The following is a 19,381-nucleotide window of genomic DNA, read 5'->3' on the forward strand; positions in this document are numbered from 1 at the left end:
AAATCATATCATGATATGGGTGAAAATACTTTCCTGCTTGAAGACAAGTCAATTTAGTGAAAAGATGGGTGTATATTTTGGAAGTAATGCCTTTTGCTAGCTCAAATATTTTAAATGGATTAATTCAGTGAAGTTCTTATATTTTATTGTTAACCTACTGACGTTGTACAAACTAGGTTCATATTGGATGTGCATTCACAACACCTTGGTTGAACCATGAATCTTGCAATTCATGATCTGCTGACTTGCTGTCATCAGCTTGGAAGTGACAAAGCTATGGAAAGAAAGGTAAGTTTAATTCTTTTTCAAAAATATGACATTGCAGTAAGGGAGTATTATATATGTGTTTTTGTGTTTCTGTACAAATACAGAAGGAAATTGAGAAGTTCAGGCGTCTTATCTGTGATCCAGAAACAGTTCAGCAGCTGGATCAGAATTCTGATTCCAAACATGGAAAACAGATGAACTGGGATACTGTATTCAGGTAAGATATTTATATTTTGTATGTATGTGTGTATGTATGTATGTATGGTATTCAGCTTTGTTCAGGTATTTTCCCACGTCATTATAGTTGTGCTTTTAAAGTTGTAGCAACGTTTCGGCAGAATCTCATCTGCCATCATCAGGCTTCTGTATAGTGTTCGTCTGTGAGTCTGTACAGAAGCCTGATAATGGCAGATGAGATTCTGCCGAAATGTTGCTACAACTTTAAAAGCACAACTATAATGACGTGGGGAAATACCCGAACAAAGCTGAATACCATACATATAAATACCCGTGAAAACTTAAGAAAACATACATAGACACACACACACACACACACACACACACACGTACACAGCCTCCTCTTCTCCATCCCTTATAAATAAAGAATAAAATAATAGAGTTGGAAGCAATCATTTAGACCACTTCAGGCAGAATTCAAAGATTATTGACAACAATAGTTTTATAGGCTATCTTGATGTCAAAGAACTGGGCAGCGTACAATAAAAGACAGAGAAATAAAACATCAAAATAAAAAGGAATAAAAACTTAAACAAAATAAAATGGGGGGGAAACTAAGATGTATGCCCTCAGATGCAGTAGGTGGGTCTAAATACACATGCATACATAGAGATTTCTTATTAAGGGAAATTTCCAACAGTTCCTCCCCAAGCGAGCAGATTAGATTATTTAATTCTGTGGTGGGGTGGGAATCAGGTCTAACACCTGCAGGGAGCCAGTGGGATTGGGGGGAAAAGACCTGGTAGGAGAGGAAAAAGCCTATGGGGACTCAATGAGCAGGAAGTGAAGCATAGTGTTTCTGGGAGGGCCTTCTCCATCCTGAGACAATGATTCTTCACTTAATGATCCGCACTATCATTGAATGGACATAATAGGGAGAGTAGGAAGTGGGGGTTGTTAAGTGTAATGGGCAGGCTCCATTATGGTCGAATGTTAAGGACTACCTCTATTCAGATTACTGGATCATCTCTCAGTTTTCTTAGTCTCATTCCCTGGTTGCCTGAAACTTTATTACCAATACTTTTTTACCAATACCATGAATAAAACTGTACTTCACCCTGAAAAATGTGTTGCAAAGTGAGTAGAACACTTACTTCATTTGTAATTAGTTACCCAGTGGAGATAGCAGTGGCACTTTGATAGTAAGGGAGCTGGCAGTATTGGACAATACTGAAATATGTGATTGCATTTTTGTTTAAATAGCTTATGTATCTCTTAACAGTATCTTTTTATTGCTTTTTCAGGTTTTTGCAGAAATATATTCAGAAAGAGGCTGAGAGTGTCAGACTAACAAAACCAAATACCTCTGCATCAACCCAAGCAACACGAGAGAAAAAGATGAAACAGCTCAGTAGTTTGCTTAAGTATTTCATCATGTGTGCCAATAAGAGTGAGTATCTTTTAAAAATACTTAAGGCTTTAAAGAGTTGTTGAGGCAATATCTATCTAATGATAAATAATGGAGATTGTGTCAGTTGTAATTATTTATACTTGTTTATATTTTACTTGTTTACTTTTTTACTTTGGGACGCAGTGACTCAGTGGCTAAGACGCTGAGCTTGTTGATCAGAAAGGTCGGCAGTTCGAATCCCTAGTGCTGCATAACGGAGTGAGCTCCCGTTACTTGTCCCAGCTTCTGCCAACCTAGCAGTTCGAAAGCATGTAAAAATGCAAGTAGAAAAATAGGGACCACTTTGGTGGGAAGGTAACAGTGTTCCGTGCGCCTTTGGCGTTCAGTCATGCTGGCCACATGACTTCTTTGGACAGCGCTGGCTCTTCGGCTTTGTAATGGAGATGAGCACCGCCCCCTAGAGCTGGAAACGACTAGCACGTATATGTGAAGGGAACCTTTACCTATATTTTACTTTCGACTGTTAATTGCCTTGAGTATCGTGTTGGTAGTAAGATGATATAATGAAAATCCTGCACATAAAAAGCTGGTGTAATAAATGAAAAAAAGGATGCTTGGCTTTTTGGCAGTTTGGAGCTGCTCCACTTTTTTATCCTTGGTAAAATATAGTTTTGCAGGAAGATTGGTGGCAATAATTGGCAGGAATATAATTTGTAATTGTTATTAAAATAAAATTTAAATTGATTTTTCATTCTGTATTCTCAGTTTGGAGAATTGAAATGTCTAGATAGCCATTTATTTGTTTTTAAGATAAAATATTAAACATTTAAAAATACAATTAAATGATGAAACCAAGAATTATACTGTTCCTTTGCAAAAGAATACACAGGTTGCAAAAATTATTGTTGTTATTTTGTTTGGGGAATATGAATAGATGTTGGACATGATTTCATATTTCCATTCCATGAAATATTATATACCTAAATTATACACCTATAATTTATAATTATATATCTATCATACATCTAAAGAACATTATTTTAAGCTTTTCAGATAGTGAATCTTTTCAGATTTAACTTGCAAATATACTATTTCTGTTTTGCTAAAAGCTCATCTATATCTTTTGTTTCTACACAGGAGCCCCCAGAATAAAATGTCAAGAGCTTTTGAATTATGTAATAGACACAATAAATGAGTCATCAAGATATGCTATTTATGGGACTGATTGTAATAGCATATTACTTAAGGACATTCTTAAAGTGAGAAAATATTGGTGTGAAATATCTCCACAACAATGGTCAGGTTTGTAGATGTGACTCTTGTTTAATGTTAATTACACTTGTGTAAATGCTTAGGAGCAAGTGCCTATGAACTTATATAACTTCTGTGGTAGCCCAGAAAAAAAATATAGTTCTGTGTCATACCAAAGAAAATAGGACTGCCTCAATTAAAACGAGTCAGGATTACTATCAAGATCTTGAATAGCATTCAGTGGGAGATAATGCCTGGAGCCTTCTCAGGAAATAAGCAGTTGTCTCGAAGGTTATCAGATGATTATTAGTTGTCTCGAAGCTTATTGGTGCTTGGACTTCCAATAATGTCTTTTCTGCAATTTTTGCGTTTGTTGGTGTACTTTAATGATCATAGAAGGGTAGGAAGAAGCTGGGGTCCTTAAAGTCCAAGGCTGAAGAAAAGAATCCAGGCACTGGGCCAATCTCAAATTGAGGCAGTGTGACTTTGACTTCCATAAAGTGCTATTGAATTATCACTAACATGGATGACAAAGTTTGAATATTATATTATAGCTTACTGTTTGGGGGAGATGAATTTTCTGCCAATTAAAAAAAGAATACCTATCATCTGTTAATTGTCTATGTCACTGAATGCCATTCTTTTCCAGCTCATATTTTTATATTTCCTGAGAGTTCTGCTTAATTTGATTTATTAAATTAATAAATATTGCTTGGATGTTATTAATTTTTAAGTTATACCTAAAGTTACATTTAAGTATGATGATACTTGAGTAAGTGCAACTATTTCTATTCTACGTAGGAAAAGTACTTTGATACCATCAAGGACAGAGTCTCTGTGCCTTCAGAGGCTCTTGAAAGTTGTATACACACTTTTTTTTATTTTGGATCCAAAGCATTACACATCACAAACAACAATGTTATCTTGTTGATAAACTTTTCTTGTTAATCAGATTTTAATCTGGTTTTATTAATTGAACTGACTTGACTATAACTCAGAAAAATATTCCTTTGCTCAAATAAAGGTTGCTGGGTATGCTACATCCTAAAATTTCTTTCATAACAAACAAAATATGTATGGCCCCGAATTATAGTACCATTGCAGTGTCACTAGATCTGTTCCTGTAACTCCTAGAGTTCTAAATATAAATAAAATGCAACTCATTTATAAGAAATCCATCTCTGACATACAAGAATGAACAGCTGAAAGCATACAATATGTTTAGTTATGCTGTCAATTATTTAAAATCTCACTAATGAATTTGATTACTTCTCTAGATCTTCAAAATCTTTATTTCAAATTATTTCTCAATCCTTCTGGAGATGTTAACAAAGTTTTGGTGGCTAGAATAATCTATACATTAACCAGAGGCCTCTGTTTCCAAACTGACAAGTTCAGTTCAGATACTTTGAACGTCTTTTCAAAAGTTATACATCGTGCAAGGTAAATAGCATTTTCTTTTGCAGAGTCAAATTTGAATGTAAAATGTTACCTTACCAAACATCTTTTGAACTTAATTTTTCATTAATCTGATAACTGCTGAGCTCAATTTAACATTTAAATATTTTCTGTATCATTCTGATAGGTCAAATGTTTCCAGTTTTTCTAACTGGGTTTTTTCTCCTGTTTTAGTTGTGGCCAAATTTAAAAATTGGAACTCTATGAAATAAAATGTCTTTAAAGCTTGCTTCTACTCATGAAGAATTGTAGTCTTAATACCTTCTTGGTCTAGTGAAGTAGTTTATAAAAAGCTTCTTCTTTTTTCTTTTTTTTTTAAAACAAGTTTTATTGATTTTATAAACAAACAAACAAAACAAAACATCATTAAACATTAAAAACATAAAATCTCTTTCCATTGTAGATCTTTACAAGGCAGGTAACACATTGCTTTATATCACATACTTATAATTTATCCCATTTCCATATAAACACGTAAATTCCCTTTACCAAATTCCACATTGTTTCTCTTTAATCATTATTCAATCATATTTCCTTTCTAATTTATCTGCTATTCAGTCATCACATTTATATTTTCCTCTGGCTTGTTTATAATTGTTCTCATCTAGTCTTCCTCCGAGATTTTATTATTTAATTCTTAATTGGACACACACACATAAGACATAAACATAAAAACATAAAACTTTCTTTTAGAAAGTAGCTTGGCCCCAGATTACCTCAATTGAATTCATGCTCTTCTTATATACCATTACCTATCTTGTTTACCATTCTATATCTATTATATAACTCCTCTCCACTTTTGCCTCGTCTTAATTCTGTTTTATATATTTAATCTTGCTTTAAAAAAATATATTTTTATATCTTTTGTCCATTTCTCCATTTACATCTGTCTCATTTCCAGTATAAAAAGGAATAGTTTCCCCTGGAATCACTAATCAGAGTATGATGCCTTTCTATCATTCCCCTAAATTAAAATTTAAAATAACAGCTAAATCCCAATCAGATTCTGCTTAGTACATTCTACTATTTCAGAAACCAATACTACAATAATAAATCCATAACAGTCAACACATTAATCCATTAAACTCTATATTTAAACTAATATTTTAAACATTCCCTTTAGTATTTTATTAAAACTTAAAATCATTCATTATTAAACATTTTAAAGTTATACCTTAATATTTTAGTCTTTTATTAGATCTTAAAAAGTTCTGATTATCTACTTATAATACAAATACCACTATTACAACACTCATGTGTACTTTGCAGAATCCCCCTTTTTTTTAAGAAAATAAAACCTATACATTACCCATTATCCCTAAAAAAAATTTTCTTTTCTCCATCTTGTTTTATACCTTTGTAACTTTTTTCCCCCTTTTCCCTTCCCTTCTTAGCCTGCCTAAACTTTTTACCCCCTCCTCTCCAAACCTCTGCCTTCTTGGTTTCCCCTTTCTGTTGCATTCCTCTTTCCTTTTGCTTTCTAGCATTCTGTTGTTTTTGCATCTTTTTCTCTTTCATAAATATTTTTTTATTTCTTAAGTCCTTCCTTTTCGCTCCTCTCTTTCTCCTTTCTTTCTTAGTCACACCATTTAGTTCATTAAAAATGGCTTCTTCTTCCTCAGCTTCTTCCAGCTGTTTAATTTGCTGACACATGACAAGCGCCATATCTAGGAAACAAAGGGCTTCTCCCATAACATCTTTGCCTTCTTTCCTTATTTTTAAATATTGTTTTTTTAGTTCATCAAGAGATAGAGCCATTTTAAACTGTTTCTTCTTCTTTTTCTGTATCCTCTTCTTATTATTAAGCCAATCAGTTATTTCCAAACTTAAAACAGTTCCCCAAAGTCCCAAAATCCCGTAATCATCAAACAGTCCAGGCAGAGTACAAACTTCTTCTTTTTACAATTTCTCTTCTAGGGGTGAAGTCAAATTAGGGAAAGAAAAAAAACATCCAGTCTGTGCTTTAAATCTTTTTTAGAATTAATTTCTATTCTCTTTATCTTCAAGGCATCTCCTCCAGCAAAGTCTTAGAGTAAATTTTTTTTTCCAAGCCTCTCCCTTCCCACTTATAACAAAGGAGTTTAGGTTTTACCTTCTATCAAAAGGCAGGTTTCCCTTGTCCATTTGTTAATTCCATAAGGGAGGGAGAGTAACTTTCCCTTTTCATCACTTTTCTTCGCAGCTGAAAACATCAATCGGGAACATTATAGCTTCCAAGCCAATACTTTCCCAGGTGTTAAATATGTCCTTAAGGTCCCAGTTCGACCAAGAAAAGACTTTCGTTTTAAAACTCCTTCTTCCTCCTGCACATTCTTTATCCAGTTGCCGGCTTCTTCATGGCGGCCATTAAGACCGCCGCTCCACCGTCTTGAGAGAAGGGGGTTATTGCCGGCTGGGGAGGGGGTTTGCAATACTCCTCAACCCTTGTCCAGATCCCCCCTTTCTTCAGCTGCCCCAACAGGGCAGCCTTAGCCTCCAAATCCGTCAGGATCGGAGGCACCAAGGCGGCTAGCACAGCAGGGATCGCGGAGAAAAGCGAATCCCTGCTGTCACCGAAGCCGACAAACCGGAAATTCCTATAAAAAGCTTCTTCTGAATTCAGGATGTATTATAATTTCTATTTGATCTTTTCTGAAAGATCGAATGTATTATATTTAGTGAGTTCTATAATCATAATCTATAGGCACCTTTCTTTTCCTGACAGTAAAAAATGACTAGACAGCTATGGAATTATTTGAAATTGCTGATCTATCAGTAGCAGTTTTCAATAACTAATATTTTTTAAAGTTTTATGATGGGCGTGACTCCTCTGGATCCTTATAATGCTGGTTTTACAGTAATAATTGTCAAGGTGTATGCTATTGTAGAGAAAGAGAAACAAATAAAATATATAGTAGTTCCAAGCTTAATCATAGTTCCTATGATTGGATTCTTTAGCATCTGATAAAAATATGCATTATTTCTATTGTAGGCAAGAAAGAAACCTTGCAGGCCTCGAACACATTTTTGCAGCCATTAATGTGTTTCTCCCCATTTATGCAATGAATTACCGCATGCAAGTTTGCAAAACAGGAGAGGAAATTCTATCAACTGTGCTTTTTATATGGGCTCAGTACAAACCAAAAGATGCTTTGAAGAAGCAGATCATTCAATTTATTCAGTTTCAGATTTGTGTTCATCATCCAAATGGAGCTAAAACTCAGGAAGAAGGTACATGGAAAGCTTTGAAATAACAAAGGGCTTTGTGTAATTTTTGTAATTTGGCACTGAAAATGTTTTGGAGGATTCTGTGCCAACCTGTTCAACTAGTTTGATGGGCCTGATCAATTTTTTGTAAAAGAGATAATCAGGAAATCATCAGATTAAAATGGAAAGTATTCTGGAAAAAGATAATGCAAACCATCTATGCAGTGATGTGTCTTTCTCTCTTAAGTCCCTGCAGTTTTCTTGGCAAGATTTTGGAAGTGGCTTGCCATTGCCTACTTCCTAGGGCTGAGAGACAGTGATTGGCCCAAGGCCATCTAGCTGGTTTCATGTCTATGGCACGACTAGAACTCATGATCTCCCTTTTTTTTACCTTGATGCCTTAACCATTACACCAAACGGGCTCTCTCTACATTTAATTATCAGAAATTCAGCTTGATCCAGAATTGATCTGGGACTGTCTATTTATTTTTGTATGTCATAATTTTTCACAGTATTGCTTGCTTAAGTATTTAAGTTTTTGTTTAATCATTTTAACAGACATGTGTTGCTGATTAATAATGACTTCTTAAATTCATTTCTTTTACAAAATTATTTTTTTTCTAATTCTTGTACAAACAGGAGCATACAGCTCAGCAAAATGGCAAAATACTTTATACAACCTCTATGATCTGTTAGCTAATGAGATAACTCTTATTAGCAACCGAGGAAAATATTCTTCAGGCTCTCACAGTATTGTTCTAAAGGACAACCTGGTTGAGTTAATGGCTGATTCTTGTCACCAGGTAAGTTGTCACTATACTTTCAAATGGTTATTGTAAGTTGGGTTTTTGTGTAATCTAACAGAATACCACACCAGGACAGTACAAAGGAGATCTGTCTTCTTGATCTTCACAGTTGGACAACCTTTTTTCTTAACTGATTAAAAAGAAAAGTCTTCAAGAGTTCCAGGGGATGTGGCTGACGATATTCCATTGTTAATGAGAGCAGACATTTTCAGCTTCCTTTAAAACAGGAAGGTTTTAAGGGGCAAAATTTATTTGTTAAGCTTCATGGAAACTTAATAATACATATTTTTTTTTCTTTAGTTTACTGCAAAACTTATAGAAAATCATAGGAATTTAAATTAGCTATTATTTTGGAGATGGGGTTTACCTAGTGACAATGGATTGCCTATTTTATGGTATTAATAGTTTTTTTGCACTGCACATCTATTGGAAAATATGTAGCAGTATTTCTCTTTAATTCTTTAACTGCATTTTTTAAAAATAAGGTATTTACTGAAGACACCAAAGTCTTAGAGGTAACCCAGTCATATGCAGTTACTCCGCAAGAAGATGGAGATGGAGAAGGACCATCCAAACGCAGAAGAATTGAATTAGGGTGGGAAGTGATTCAAGAGCACTTGCAAAAATCACAGAATAGTTTTGATGTCATACCCTGGTAAATAAAAAATTAAAGAAAAACAGTTTGGTTTATTTCTGAAAAGTGTCTATTATTAATTTCCTCTTAATAATCTTTGGTGTTTTGTTTTAAGGCTGCAAATTACCACCAGATTAGTATCCAAGTACCCAAGGAGCCTTCCTGACAATGAGCTGACTAATTTACTTAATATACTTTACCAATTATTACATCAGCAACGTCGAGGAGAACGGACCCCTTATGTATTAAGATGTCTTAAAGAGGTTGCTCTGTGTCAAAACCAAAAAACAGACCTCAACATCACAGAGAAGCTGGAACTGCAGCGAACATGGTCCAGAATTTGGTCTCTGGTAGATCGAAGTCTAAACCTTCGGCAAACTGAAATGGAAAGCTTTGAATTGCTTGGAGTCTTATTTCAAAGAAATTTAATAACAATGGACAGAGAAATTTGGAGGATATTTGCAGGTTCTATATGCAAACCATCAAGGTAAAATGAAACTTTTTGATACTCTATTATTAATTGTATGTTAATTGTAAAGGAGTAATCTGGCATAAGCAACTCATGTGTCCAGAGGTTTCAACTCTTTTTGTTCTGGCCAATGAAGAAACATTATGACAGATGTAATTCAAAACATGTAACATTAAAGGGTCTGTCCTTGCACTATAAGCGCTAGAAATTTAATTAAAATTTCTAAATTTTATATTTAGTAAATTGTTTTCAATCATTAGTTCTGTTTAGCATAAGTAGTGCTGCAAATGGAGGTGAGTGATTTTAACATTATTGTAACTTCTACCAACCACCTTAGAATAATAAGCATGTGCTCTTCTTGTGTTCTGAATAATTTGGGTATCTAACCATTCTTTATTTATCAAATATGTTTTTAATTAGATTTTACAAACCCATTTAAAATTCTAGTTACCATTCCAATTCTGATTGGTGAAATGTTGTTTAAACTTGATGTGGTTTTGGCCATTGGGAGAAAAATATTGGAGCCTGAATTCACACACTGGTGACTTTATTTGAATATTAGAGCTGTAAATCAAGTGCTTGTACTTATTGTTATTTTTTGTTAGTTTTGCAGTACATTGTTTAGCATCAGCAGTGACAACTTTGGAAATACCAGAAACTTTGAAAACTGGTTCATTTCAGAATGATTGGGAAGGAAATGCAACTTATACATTAAAAGAACGAATTGTGAAATGGCTTCTCTTCTGCAATATGGAAGAAGCTATGGAAGACAATATGGAACTTCCTCCAGTTTTGTGCAGGTATGCCCAGGAAATCAAGTAACCCAAAAAGAATTAGTTGTTCATTGGAGGAAATCAAACTTGTCTATGTTTGTTTTTAATTTCACTTCGGGAAGTGAGTTCAAATTTGTTGAAATTTCAAAGTGGGTTGGAATTTAAATCACTTTGCCTTAAAATGTTCTTAGTTTTAACAACGCGTAACAAATAATTGGTTTGAAGTCAAGTTTACAGAAGTAATAACAAATCTACATTTTAATGAGAATTTTAAGCAGAACAAACTTATCTCACAACAGTTTGCTTTCTATGTTATTATGCAGTTGAATGGCATGTAAATGCATAGTGTTTTATGGAGATTATACTGTATAATACAGTATTTTTTCACTTTCAAGCAAATATCCAAACATATATTGAGGAAAACTATAAGTGCAAAAGACAGGTCCCAGGATTTAGATTTCTTCTTCCTGGAAAATGTCATTTCAGTTCCACCCTGCCCTAATCAGGAAAGAGTTGGCTCCTTCCACCTCCTCCCACTGTTTTTCCTTTTCCTTTTTCAGTTCTATTTTGTTTTGGTTTAGTGTTTTCTAAACTTTTCGCAATTTGTATCCTTCTTTTCTTCTTCTGTGAAACTGAAAAGCACATAGTACTGTATCACGGTCTACACAGATGAAAGGATATAATGTATTTCAAGTGGAAGAGGCTGACAATAGTTTGTTGAAATGGTCACTGGGACATTTATTACTCATTCAAAAAATATTCAAGTATGCTTTCTTTGGAAACCTAAAGCCCACATTTGTTGAGTAACCCTTTCCTGATTATCCAGCAAAAAAGAAAGGATATTTTTTTAACTCATTGTAACCTTTATTTATTTATTTACCGTATGACATGTGTTAGCCAGGGATCACCAAGCTGCCTCTGTGAAAGGAATTTTTTCGGGTGGTTATCCTTACCCGCAGGATGCCTGAATGCCAATAGGCATTCGGGAGAGGCTCCTTTCTTGTCCCCACGCGATTTATTCGCTCACGGGAATTGAACCACCAAGCTGCCAACCTCAGCAGTGTGCAAGCCCAGCATAGTTATCACGTGAGCCATGGCAGTCCCCTCATTCTAACCTAACAGCATCTCATACCTAGATATATATTTGGTCACAGATTAGAATTGGGCAGAATGTTTCAGTCCAAGGCCTAGAGGAACTAAATTTTGCCCCTTGGTCCTTACTCAGTTATTTTCAGCTTTTCATAATGTGATGGACATCACTTCTTCAGGATTTTTTTTCAATAATTGCTTCCTTGAGTTCTTGTAAGCTCCTGCTTGTGTGTCACCTGTCATTTAGCTGCCTTGTCTTCTTTTGGCCTCTGATGAATTTTTCCAAACATCACAGACCTCTAGAATTTCTCTTATCATATAATGCAGTGGTCCCCAACTTTTGCAGCTTGACAGCCTGGTTGGGGGAGGAAGGGGAACTGTGCCGTGCGAGCAGTGGGCTGACATGCATGTACAGCTCCACTAGTGGAACAAGCGGAGCTGCACGTGCTTGCATGCCAGCCTGGTTCCAAATAGGCCATAGCATGGTAGTGGGCCAAAGCCTGGAGGTTGGGAACTTCTAATTATCAAATATATTTTAACTTCACAGTTGGTGCTTTCAGTGGGAAGTCTGAACTCTGTTCCTTCCAATAATAGATGGATTGTTCTATAAAATATTGTTCTATGAAAGATTTGGCTGGGGATGATATTGGAAATACTAGGCAAGATGTACAAAACAAAAGTCAAACAAATACTTCCTATAAATACTTGATGTACAGTGAAAAATTAGACCTTCATGTGCATCTTCTATTGAATTTATTAACACTGCAGCATTCAAACATGAAATAATTCTGGTTTTTATTTTATTTTTTTCAGTGACTTTCCTAATCTAGAATTACAGAAAATCCTTGTAAGTCTGACTATGAAAAGTTGTAAAGCAGCAATGATATTTTTCAACAAAGCACCAGAATGGTATGTTTTTAATTAATGAAGGCATTTCCCTATCACAGGGGGTTGGACATGCTTGCTTTAGACACTACCTCACGCCGGTTGTCTGCTATTTAGTTCGTCCCTGTTCTAGATACATTGCTTTAAAATAGGATTTTTAAATATGGTGTGTCATGCATGCCAAAGGGATCAAAATTTTGAACCATAAAAGCTATTTTAGATGTAAAATTAAAAGCCAGCGAGCCCCATTATGGCTGAACATGATTTTTCAGCTTAGTGTCTTTGTCTTCTGAGCTGTTACTATTCTTTGGCCCTATACTTTTGCCTCAGTCATCTTCTTTGCATATACTTTGCACTCCTTTTGATACAAAGTACAAGCAGTCCTCGACTTAAGATCACAATTAAACCCAAATTTTCCATTGCTAAGCAAGACAGTTGTTAAGTGAATTTTTCATCATTTTATGACCTTCCTTGCCACAGTTATGAAGTGAATCACTTCAGTTGTTAAGTTAGTAACACGGTTATTAAGTAAATCTGGCTTCCCCTTTGATCACAAAAGGTATTCACATGACCCCAGGACACTGTAACCATCATAAATACATGCCAGTTGCCAAGGGTCTGAATTTTGTGACCATGGAGTTGCTGAAACAGACATAAGTGTGACAAATAGTTATAGGTCACGTTTTTCAGTGCTGTTGTAACTTCAAACTGTCACTAAGTGAATGGTTGTAAATCGTGGGCTACCTGAGCCTCCACAACATAGTTTAAAATGAATTATTGAACATTGATGATAACAAAGCTTCAAGTTTAATGTCTGAGTCATCCATTTCCTAACCAGTTTGGGCCTGAATAGGTACATTGAGCACTGAACATGCACAAATTTCATGTACCAATATCAGAAATCATTGGACTCCTGCCTTAGCTTAACCATTATTGGATTATTAACAAGTGATAAATAAATGAAAATACACTTTATTTTATTAAGCATGGAACATAGCCAAGAGAAAGAAGAAACCAGTCTTTCAGATATTGAAGCCTTTTACCTGCAGACAACTTTCAACGAAACCAATATTTTTACAAATATGGCAGATATATCAGAAAACAAATCTAGTTCCTGCCTTGTTGTCAATCAGAGGCTTGAAGAAACCTTAAAACGCAATCTTATGATGATGTCAGACCAGCTACTTAGCCATGTTTCTCCTCAGGTAAGCCAGAAAGAAAATTGTGTTCTTTGTTCATTGTGAGAGTTGATTAAAATCTGACTTGTTCCCTGTATACTTATGAGTAGATTTAGGTATTGTTAAAATTAATAAAATAACTTATGGGTAAATGCTTTTTAGGCCAGGATTACATGGTGCAATTTGAGAGTAAATCCACTTACAACTTGCTCTCAAATCAAAAAGATCATGGACAAACCAGTCTCACCATAGGAGTCTGATTTGTCCACAAACATGGATGTCCACGATCAGTTGGAAAATATTAGTTTACCAAAAATCCAAATTAAACTCCAAGTGAATTGAGCATGGTTTTTTTGCCGGTTTATTTTTCAGGCTATATCTGCGGATATTCCGATGCGTTGTGCCAGTATCCTGACAGGTGTTCTTGGCTGCTATTGTTATGCTGGCATTCTTACAGAAGAAGAAGCATGTAAATTGGATTTTTTTCAGAAAGCTAAGGTAGAACTTTCTGACAAGCTCAAGTAATTGTTTCTAGTGGATATGAAGAAGCATTCATATGATGATTAATCTCCGTGATATAATTTCAAGAATCACATGAAAATGCCTAGAGTGTATGAAGAGGTTTCATCCTCTTTTCAATTCATTTTCTGCTTTCATCTTAGATCCTTTTTCTGCCCAGTCCTGTACAGACTTCTGTTTATATGCTTCTTTTAAATCTCCAGATAGGGTAATGGTAGGAAAAGTAGAAGACAAGTTTGTTCTAGGAAGCAAAGAATTTACAAACGAGATCAAGGAATGCTGTGACCTTTGGAGAGGCATTAAGAGAATGTCTGTGTTATTCTTATGCTTAACTGTGGTAATTGGTGGAATTTCCATTTTTAAGCGATGCAATCAAAAATGCAGTGTCACATGACTACATCTCTTAGTGACAACTATCTTGGGAGTCCCCATTGTCATTATTAAGGAAGAATCATGAGTTGGTTAAGTGAGGACCTCCTTGCGATATCCTGCCATCTTCCAAAGTACTTCAGTGGGGAAGCTGGCAGGAAGTTGTAAGTCCCAGGAGGTTTGCCAACAGTCTGGTAAGCAGGAAAGTTGCCACAGCCAGGTAGGGGCAGGTGCATGGCTGGTCAGTATGGCAGAACTGGGGGTGACTGCTGCCAAGTCTGGAAAATTTACCAGTGCAACCTGGTGACTTTCCTGCATTGAATTTCAATTTGAATTTGAATTGAATTCTTAATTGTCATTGTACGTATATACACAGTATACATACAATTAAATTCACATAACACCCAGAGACCAGACTCAACATGCACACACACATGACAATCCCCAAACACCTCCCCATCCACCAAAATTCCCTGCCTCCTAAAAACACACAAACATCCACATAACAGACCAAGTAATACAGTCCAACAGCTCACTGATAGTGGTCCTTAAGTTCATTGTTTAGTGCAATTACAGCTCTGGGATAAAAATTATTCTAAAAATGTGTGGTTCGAGTTTTAATTGTTCTGTATCTTCTGCCAGAAGGCAACAGTTCATAAAGATTGTGAGCAGGATGGGAAGAATCTCTCAGAATGTTGTGCAACTTCCTTAAACAGTGAGATGCAAAGATGTCATCCAGGGCTGGTAGCTGGAGCCCAGTGATATTCTGGGGAGTTTTAACGATTCTCTGTAGAGCTTTTTTGTCTGCTACAGAGCTGCTCCTGTAGCATGCAAGAATGCCATATGTCAGGACACTCTCAATGGTGCTGTAGTAGTAAGACAGAAGTAGACACTGAAATAGATTTATCTTCCTGAGCATTCTCAGGAAATACAGCCACTTCTGTGCCTTCTTCACAAGCATGTTAGCATTTGTAGTCCATGAGAGCAAGGTTGCAAATGGCAGTTACTTGACCATGCAATGTTACAAATATGAAGGAGTTGCCAAGTGCCCAAATGAACATAGGGGTTTGGGGATGGTTAGAACTTTGAGGACCAGTCGTAAGTATCATTCATTCATTCATTCATTCATTCAATGTCATTAGTTCAAACAGTCATTGAATGAATGTTGTTAACTGACCACTGGTAACCAAGCAAAAATCCGCTTAACTCCTTAATACTACAGTAATAAAACAATTTGATTTATGTTGTAGCGTAGGTACTCAAGAATGCATGTTGCTTCACGTGTATACTGTACAAAAATTATTCAAGAATAAATACTTATTGCAAATATAAACATAAATAAATTGCCCATATGAAGTACAGGTTGATCCTTTTCAATCTTTTTCTAGGGATTCTTTTGAGAAATTAAGATATCTTGAGCAATTACAAAACATGCATCTTAATGCAGTTAACTTGGTGATGGATACAGTGAATAAGGATACGTATATGGATATATACAGTATATCCATATATGTACTTTATATGTATGTCTGTATGTACATACATACACATACATGCATACACATATGATGAAACCTCTTAAATAATTTCATTTTATTTCTAAAAATAATATTTTGTTCCTTTACAGTTATGTTTTAATTATGTGGAGGAAAACATTTCTCAGTCTAAAAACAAGCTAAATGAAGATTCTAGAATTGTTTCATTGAGGAATTTAATATTGCAGTGCACAAGTTGTTTATGCAACTGTACCCAGGTGAGACATTTGTTGGTTGTAGGGCAATCTGAGTGTGAGCAAAGTTGAAATCTTTGTATTTGTGCCTGGTAACTAACATATATGGGTCGCTTATTTTTAAGACCAATTTGTTCATTTTTATTATATATGAATGGCCATATATTCATGTATACTCCTAGTTATTTTGCAGAAAAATATGGAGGTATTGTTTGATATAATATTGAAACTCCTTTATTGTTTTAGTGTGTGCAATGAGATTTTTGCAAATTGTTCTTTTAATTACAGATTGTATAAGACCTAAATGTTTTTTATGATGTTTTTATTTCTTGTGAGGCTGAATCAATCATATTAACTTCAATGAAATTTAAGCAGTACTGCTTTGAAGAAAGAAGATTGATTCTGAAACTGATCCTTGCTTTTCAAGTAGCAGTTTATTTCAAGTTTTATCATAATAGCTTGAAATTCATTTTAATAATACTTGCTGTCTTTCATTGAGTGTAATTTGGGTTGTTTGCATTTTACCTGAGCTATTTGTTACTCATTAAAAGCAATTTAATCAAGTTCACCAATCTTAAGTATTGTCAACGTAGTACTGATATTCTTTTCTTTTCTTGCTGAATTTCAGCAACCTGATTACAGGTTACTGCAGATTATTTTATAGTGCAAAAAGTCAAATACTTCATTGTATTCTTTTACAATTATTGTTTCTTCTGCTTTTATTTGTTAGTATATTTAAATTTAGTGGCTGCCCAACTCCAGTAGATGCAGAGCAGTATACAAAACTAAAAAAGACAAAAACAGCTAAAAGCATTAAATCAAAAAGACAACCCAGGCTATAAACTAATACATTACTAACACAACGAAACAAGGGAGGGACTGAACAAATAATAAATATCAACCCTAGGTCTTGGACCAAAGGCAGGTTTTCAAAGCTTTCTGGAAGTCTAGGAGAAATGGCAATATTTATCACTTCCTGTTCTTCTTACTCTGTTTCAACAGAATAGTCCCAAAAAAAGTTTGTCTACTATCTTCTTGCATTTGTTAACATCCAAGCTGATGAATGATCTTGCAAGTATCTGCAAACTTTTGGTGAGTAGATATGATGTGATGTTTGTTTCCCTCCTAGAGACTATATATGCAATGCAACTTTTATTGTTCTGAACATGTTATTTCTGAGGTGAAGAATTCATTCTAATCACTGTTCTGAATTCACACTGTGATTCCTTTGTCTTCCTTAAACAAATGGAAAACAACATTTCTCTGCCCTTTTCCACATCTTTCTCTTTATACTTAACATCACTCTATTTGCACATTTATACACCTTTATCAGGAGCAGAGAGCAGAGGTACTTCATTGCTATAATTAATCTCTTTTAGTTAAGCATCATGTGAGCAAGCACCGATTTTAAAGTTCATTCTACTTGAGAGAACAGTACTTAATACAGAAGAATAAGTGCTGTGGACAACTTGAATGGAAATACCCAGTGTCTATATTCGTCTTAGGAACTGTACAACTGTGTTTTTCCTCTACTTCCACTCTTTGCTTCTCAAAATAATAAAAAAGTTAACTTACTTCTGGCAAGTGGTGGATTAGCTAGGTACAGTTACTCTTGCCTGTCTCTATCAATTACAGTAATACTGCCAAGTTAGTAATCAAATAATTGGTTAGAAGGTATGTAGCACATAAGGATTAATAATTTAAATCTTTATAAATAGCTTATTCTAGTTTGATATACAGCATAATGAAAATTTCACTAATTTTCATATAATAATTAAACTATAGTCATATTGGTTTTATTGGCTTTAGATATTAAAAACAGGAAAACTGAATAGAGATTAGTTCCTTTGTAAATTTCCCAGCCAAGCGAAGTCAACATGAACAACTTAGCTCTATTTCTTTGCTTAAATTGCTTAAATTATAATAGTAATTACTGAATTCTAAAATGACTTTCTTAGCAAATGCCCCTATTTTATGGAAACCTTATTATACAAAGTAGCCAACCAACATTCAAACATTAATGAAGAGTGGAAGTGAAGCTTCTATACTGAAGTAATATTTTAGCAAAAGGATAGGTGTTGTCTAGTTTTTATCTAGAGGTATTTGTAGGAAAGGGATAAATGGATGTTATTCATAAAACTATATTTATATAAATTTATTACATATTTATTATAATGTATTGCTCTCATTATAAGAGATGGTATGAATAAATATCTTCTGTTAGATGTTTTTTACTGGAAAGTCAAGTGAAATTGGAGAAATTGACTTAATGGAAGATTTTCCTGAAGAAAGTAGAATGGAAGAGGGAAACCAAACAGTCTTTGATCTATTTGATGATGAGTGTAGTGAAGTTGGTGAAATGAATGAAGTTGGAGACTTGCACACCTTGACAGGTATATTCAATCTGTTTGATGTATGTTTTTGTGTTATTGAATGGTTTTAGAAAAAATAAGGAATTATAATTCACGTACTTGAAGCATCTTTATACACCAAAAATTACTGTGATACAATGATTTGTATGAGAATTTATAAAATAAAGACTTTTGTCATGTCATATAGCACAGGTGTCAAAGTCGCCATGTCACGTTGCCATCACATGATGTTTTGTAATGTCTTCTCCATTTGTGGAGCTGGAGTGGGCATGGCCTGCTTGTGATGCATCTGGCCTGTTGGTCACCAGTTTGACACACACACACACACACACACATACCCGCCACATAGCATTCACAAGATTGAAAGCTTCCTTTTGGATCATGTTACTCCTTTAAGGACCAAAAAGGAAGTAAGGCAATATAGTAAGTCCATTTGTACTCACATGATTTTCTGCTTAGTGATTGAGTTGCTGGTCCCAATTGTGATTACTATGTGAAGAATACCTATATTTGTGATTATTATCTCTTTCAGAACTTAGTTTTGTGTGTCCTTTATCAACTGACACTTCTTTATAAGAATTTATTTCTAAACAAGAGTAGATGATCACTATTTTGGAATCTGTTCAGAGTCTTCTATTTTTTTTCTGTTGGAGATTCTCGATATTTTTTTGTAATATGAGAAATTCTATAACTTTTCATACATTAAATTTTAGGATAGGGCGTAATAAAAAAATTCCTTAGTGGCAGTGAGAACTATCAAGCATCTACATCAAAGCAAGCATATATATTTAGAGTATATAGACACAGA

At 34.7% G+C, this 19,381-nt stretch overlaps 1 protein-coding gene across 1 annotated transcript in view; it reads left to right on the forward strand.

The window, feature by feature from the left end:
- Positions 1 to 19,381, forward strand: part of ATM (ATM serine/threonine kinase) — a 62,554-nt gene that overhangs the window by 1,795 nt on the left and 41,378 nt on the right. Inside the window, exons 2-17 of the mRNA XM_026721013.2 lie at positions 177 to 288; positions 372 to 484; positions 1,749 to 1,894; positions 2,993 to 3,157; positions 4,384 to 4,549; positions 7,536 to 7,774; positions 8,390 to 8,553; positions 9,042 to 9,211; positions 9,306 to 9,677; positions 10,265 to 10,459; positions 12,335 to 12,430; positions 13,392 to 13,611; positions 13,957 to 14,082; positions 16,100 to 16,225; positions 17,204 to 17,293; positions 18,426 to 18,594. Of these exons, the coding sequence (XP_026576798.1) occupies positions 217 to 288; positions 372 to 484; positions 1,749 to 1,894; positions 2,993 to 3,157; positions 4,384 to 4,549; positions 7,536 to 7,774; positions 8,390 to 8,553; positions 9,042 to 9,211; positions 9,306 to 9,677; positions 10,265 to 10,459; positions 12,335 to 12,430; positions 13,392 to 13,611; positions 13,957 to 14,082; positions 16,100 to 16,225; positions 17,204 to 17,293; positions 18,426 to 18,594 (2,629 nt within the window). The 5' untranslated portion in view covers positions 177 to 216. The remainder of the gene's footprint in view (positions 1 to 176; positions 289 to 371; positions 485 to 1,748; positions 1,895 to 2,992; positions 3,158 to 4,383; positions 4,550 to 7,535; positions 7,775 to 8,389; positions 8,554 to 9,041; positions 9,212 to 9,305; positions 9,678 to 10,264; positions 10,460 to 12,334; positions 12,431 to 13,391; positions 13,612 to 13,956; positions 14,083 to 16,099; positions 16,226 to 17,203; positions 17,294 to 18,425; positions 18,595 to 19,381) is intronic.

This window comes from Pseudonaja textilis, chromosome 7, assembly GCF_049901715.1.
Source record: "Pseudonaja textilis isolate UNSWEBS1 chromosome 7, rPseTex1.2, whole genome shotgun sequence".
NCBI classification, from domain to species: Eukaryota; Metazoa; Chordata; class Lepidosauria; order Squamata; family Elapidae; genus Pseudonaja; species Pseudonaja textilis.